The 5,029-nt window shown below is 49.5% G+C and overlaps 1 protein-coding gene across 1 annotated transcript; it reads left to right on the forward strand.

The window, feature by feature from the left end:
* Positions 1-1,048: 1,048 nt before the first annotated feature.
* LOC120970796 (galactoside 2-alpha-L-fucosyltransferase-like) lies at positions 1,049-3,854 on the forward strand. The gene is made up of 3 exons (XM_073506218.1): positions 1,049-2,265; positions 2,936-2,973; positions 3,541-3,854. Exons 1-3 carry the CDS (start codon positions 1,154-1,156, stop codon positions 3,852-3,854), a joined length of 1,464 nt encoding a protein of 487 aa, XP_073362319.1. The 5' UTR covers positions 1,049-1,153.
* Positions 3,855-5,029: the final 1,175 nt, after the last annotated feature.

The raw sequence follows: 5,029 nt of genomic DNA on the forward strand, positions 1-5,029 counted from the left end.
ATTTGCATAAAATTCGTTCGGTTTCCAAAAATGCAGTTTGAAATATTTATGCATAGCTTTGAATTACTGGCTCCCGCATCAGTGTCCGTGGACTGGTCACCCTGATCAGCGGATGGATGTGGTGTCCGGTTTGCGGGTCAGCATGGAAGATGCCGTTAGTTCTTGAACTAAAACCTGGGAAAATATTTTGAAACCTAGAGCAGGGAACAGTATAACTGTAGGACAAACGTCAGCAAGACTCCAAAAGTTGGCGAAATAGATAAATCCCGAACATTCGAATTTTAAGCATGGCAATCCGAACCTTTTCATGGCAACTTTAGTTAAGACGAGATTGATAAACATGGCAATTTTCTGACAAAAGAGATAAACTGGAACAAAGTTGCCCACCTCGCAACAACTAAATTTGCCATCGAAAAATGTTCGGGATTTATTGGGATCCAAAATTTGATCCCGAGAAGTTCAGAATTTCTTTGTTTTACTAACTTGTTGTGCATGTGGTACCTCGAAACTACTTTACTACCGAGACTTTTGTGTCCCATCCTTGCACGATGGTCGGTCCGATGGTGCGCTACACTTTATTTTATAGATGGATGGTTGGGTATGTAGCATCGTGCTAAAGTTCAAAAGTTCGTGCAATGAGCCTCCTATGCATAACAGCTCTCATGGCACCTAGACCAAATGTGTTTTTTTCTTTCAGTTTTGCATCTTCTTCTCGTATTTTTTTCTCGGTTATCACCTTTTGATAGTGGAACCCAATCCATTTTTTGGATCGATGTAAAAAACTTCAAAAGAAAAGCCTTCTTTTCTTTTTAGTAGCTGACGGGTCAGTCAAATTTCCTCTGCAGAGAACGTGTCTGCGCCAGCCACAACTCCATCCCATGACAAGCTTCTAGGTGGACTACTCTCGGCGTCATTCCAGGAATCCACCTGCGAGAGCCGATACAAGTCGTCCCTGTACCGGAAGCCATCGTCGCTCCCGCTCTCCCCGTACCTCGTGAAGAAGCTGCGGAGGTACGAGGCGTACCACAAAAAGTGCGGCCCTGGCACGCAGCGCTACCGGACGGCCGTCAAGCAGCTCCAGGCGGGGCGCAACGCCGACAGCTCCGAGTGCAAGTATGTGGTGTGGTTCCCCTTGAACGGTCTCGGCAACCGCATGCTCGCCATCGCCTCCACCTTCCTCTACGCGCTGCTCTCCGGCCGGGTCATGCTCGTCAATGTGCCGCAGGAGCAGGAGGGACTCTTTTGCGAGCCCTTCCCGGGCACCTCCTGGGTGCTCCCCGACGGGTTCCCGGAGGGGAATCCGATGAAGCTCTACGCTGGTGCGCCGGAGAGCTACGTCAACATGCTCAAGAATAATGTGATCCAATACGACACACCGGCGTCATCCCTTCCGGCACACGTGTACCTCCACCTCGAGCAGATCGGGCAGAGGCTGTCCGACAACATCTTCTGCGACGACGACCAGCGGCTTCTCGGCAAGTTCGGCTGGATGATACTCAAGTCCGACAGCTACTTCGCGATGGGGCTGTTCCTGACACCCATGTACGACAAGGAGCTGGCGAGGATGTTCCCGTACAAGGAGGCGGTGTTCCACCACCTCGGTCGGTACCTCTTGCACCCGACCAACAGGGTGTGGGGGATCGTGAGAAGGTACTACGAGGCATACCTCGCGGGGGTGGATGAGAAGATCGGGTTCCAGATCAGGATCTTCCCGGAGAGGCCGGTCAAGTTCGAGAACATGTACGACCAGCTCACCAGGTGCATCAAGGAGCAGCGGCTGCTGCCGGAGCTCGGAAAGGCGGAGCCGGCGGCGAACGCGTCTGGCGATGGGAAGGTGAAGGCCGTGCTGATCGTGTCCCTGTACTCGGGATACTACGACAAGATCCGGGGCATGTACTACGAGAACCCGACCAAGACAGGGGAGATCGTGGCGGTTTACCAGCCGAGCCACCAGGAGAAGCAGGAGTCCGCCTCCAACGAGCACAACCAGAAGGCACTGGCGGAGATCTACCTGCTCAGCTACTGCGACAAAATCGCCACGAGCACCTGGTCCACGTTCGGGTATGTTGCCTACGGCTTCGCCGGCGTAAAGCCGTGGATCCTGCTCCGGCCGGACTGGGACAAGGAGATGTCCGACGTCGTGTGCGTCCGGTCCACGTCCGTTGAGCCGTGCCTGCACTCGCCGCCCATCCTCGGGTGCCGGGCGAGGGAGGAGGTCGACGTGGCCCGTGTCAAGCCATACGTCCGGCACTGCGAGGACGTCCGGTCCGGTCTCAAGCTGTTCAATAGCTAAACATGGAGCTAGTATCGTGTTCTGTTTCGCTCCATGTTGCGAAAACGGCATAAGTACGGTTTTTCTAAAGTTGTCTTCTTTCCCAACTGGAATAATTAGGTGTTTGGGGTTGTCCTTCAATTCCTTTCGTACTGTATTCAAACTGGAAATTACTCCATCCGTGAGTAAATGAAATTTCGAAACTCAGATAAAGTCTGATTCATAGCGCTCGCCAAATCACCACGAGCGTCAGATCACATGCCTGCTCACAAAGAAAAAGAGTCATGTATGCATAGTTTTTACACGCCCGGCGATAAAAGAACATCAGTCCGGCAGTCCCAGCTTCCACGCTCCAGGTGACGTCAGTGTTGCGTAGGCCGCTTCCGTCTCGTTCCCTCCCTATCCTCATGCACCTCACTTCCTTTCTGCGATGATGAGCTCATGAAGGGTTATCAAACGGAAGGAGATCCAAAATGGTATAACATAAAGGACATCCTAGAGAAATATTTCGCTTGTAACACTAGAAAAACACACATTGCCTAGTAAGAATATGTAAGCCAAGTGCTGAAACTAGGGTTTTTGGCTTATGCGAACCCAAGCCGAGTATGCACCTGAGGGCACACAACGAACATGCATGACTCGGCGTGTATGTTGTCAACCCAGTGACCTCGGCTTAATACAAATACATGGCGTACACTCAGGTAAGCCGAACTTTCCCCGCCGAAACACTCGGTTTATATCTCAACTCAGGGCAAACCGTACCTGCCACGTGGCCCGCACGCCGCCCGCTGACGGCTCTGTGATGGCACTGTCGGTAAGCCGAGTACCCGGTATAATACACTCGGCTTACGGAGCACAAAATACAAATATTGCAAGAAATAAAATTGGTGAGTTGGACTTATAACTATTACTTGTTGCATTTCTTTTCATTTCCCCTATTTCTCACACATTCTATCTACGTTAGTTTTCATCGCGCTATCGATCTCATTTCATCATTGTTAGAAAAAACAAAGACACGTACTCGATCTACCGAGGACTAAAAGTAATCGCACGAAAACGACACAGAGATTTGTTAATGGGATTCACCGATTGGGATATATAACACCACTTGAAAGGTGATAGTTGGGAAGACTCGGAGAGCTGAAAGTCAACCAACAAGCCGGAATAGTGATATGTGTGTTGGCATCCTCGAATTTAACACACATATCCTTGTAGTTTGCGATGACATCCTAGAATTCCATATATACGTATACATTGTGTGGTAGAAGGTGCTAGCATCATTTTCGAGGTTATGGCTTCCACCGATGACGTAGCTTCCTCTAGGGTCAACTCCACACTCAAGGAGTCATGCGGCATTGAGGACCGCTTGGCGACCCTCCTTAAGGAGAACCCGCAGCTCATCCGTATTAAGTTTTTTGTCGATCTGCCGACGAAGGAAGCAACACCTAAGGAGGGTGTCAACCCTTTGCCACTGACTCCAGCGACCACCATTCCCGACGATGCTTGCTCCTCCACTGAGACGGAGATCCCCACCATCTCCGACTCCATGTTTACCGGCTTCACAGACTACCAGTCTGATTAGAGCTCCGTTTTAAGAGGAGCCTTGTTAGATAGTTTGATGCTGATGTCGTGAATGTAGTTGCTGATGTCTATTATGAGTATAACTTGAGTAGAACTTGTAATGTTGTATTTGGGTATATGAATCATTAATGCTTATGGTGGCTATGTTACTTGTGGTCTTCTAAACTTCTGTTGATTCTCCTGTTTTGCTTGTTCAAATCATATTCTTCTATTGGTAGATGAGGTGATTTTTCTCCACTGCGACCCGTCAGCAGGTGCTCTCAACATGCCGTCTTTCTCACGGTCCTCTCTGTGCCATCGCATCAACTTGGCCTACTCTTTGTTTCCAAACAGGCGTTTCAACCGTGGTATTATAGGAGCATACCACATCACCTTGGCAGGAACCCTCTTCCTGGGGTGCTCGCCGTCAACATCACTAGGGTCATCTCGTCTGATCTTATACCGCAATGCACTACATACCGGGCATGCGTTCAAATCCTCGTACGCACCGCGGTAGAGGATGCAGTCATTAGGGCATGCATGTATCTTCTGCACCTGCAATCCTGCAGGGCACACAACCTTCTTTGCTGCATACGTACTGTCGGGCAATTCGTTATCCTTTGGAAGCTTCTTCAATATTTTCAGTAGCTTCTCAAATCCTTTGTCAGGCACACCATTCTCCGCCTTCCACTGCAGCATTTCCTTTTGACTTTCTCAATTGGGGTACAAACCTTTTTTGTGATCCTCTAACATGCGATCGAACTTCAGCTTCTCCTTTTGACTTTCGCACTGTCTCCTTGCATCAACAATGACCCGGCGGAGATCATCATCGGGCACATCGCCTGGTTCCTCTTGATCTTCAGCAGCTTCCCCCATTGCAGCATCACCGTATTCTGGGGTCACATAGTTGTCATCGTCCTCTTCTTCTTCGCTGTCTTCCATCATAACCCCTATTTCTCCGTGCTTGGTCCAAACATTATAATGTGGCATGAAACCCTTATAAAGCAGGTGGGTGTGAAGGGTTTTCGAGTCAGGGTAAGACTTCACATTCCCACATATAGGGCATGGACAAAAGATAAAACAATTCTGCTTGTTTGCCTCAGCCACTTCGAGAAAATTATGCACGCCCTTAATGTACTCGGAGGTGTGTCTATCACCGTACATCCATTGTCGGTTCATCTGCGTGCATATTATATA

The sequence above is a fragment of the Aegilops tauschii genome, unplaced genomic scaffold (genome assembly GCF_002575655.3).
Source record: "Aegilops tauschii subsp. strangulata cultivar AL8/78 unplaced genomic scaffold, Aet v6.0 ptg000547l_obj, whole genome shotgun sequence".
NCBI classification, from domain to species: Eukaryota; Viridiplantae; Streptophyta; class Magnoliopsida; order Poales; family Poaceae; genus Aegilops; species Aegilops tauschii.

Bases quoted from the DNA above. Each gene is read 5' to 3' on its own strand.
- LOC120970796 (XM_073506218.1), top strand. From the start codon at position 1,154: ATGCTCGCCATCGCCTCCACCTTCCTCTACGCGCTGCTCTCCGGCCGG. The intron at 2,266-2,935 runs GTCCGGTCTCAA...TTGTCAACCCAG, and splicing joins CGGCACTGCGAGGACGTCCG to TGACCTCGGCTTAATACAAA. The intron at 2,974-3,540 runs GTAAGCCGAACT...GTGTGGTAGAAG, and splicing joins AATACATGGCGTACACTCAG to GTGCTAGCATCATTTTCGAG.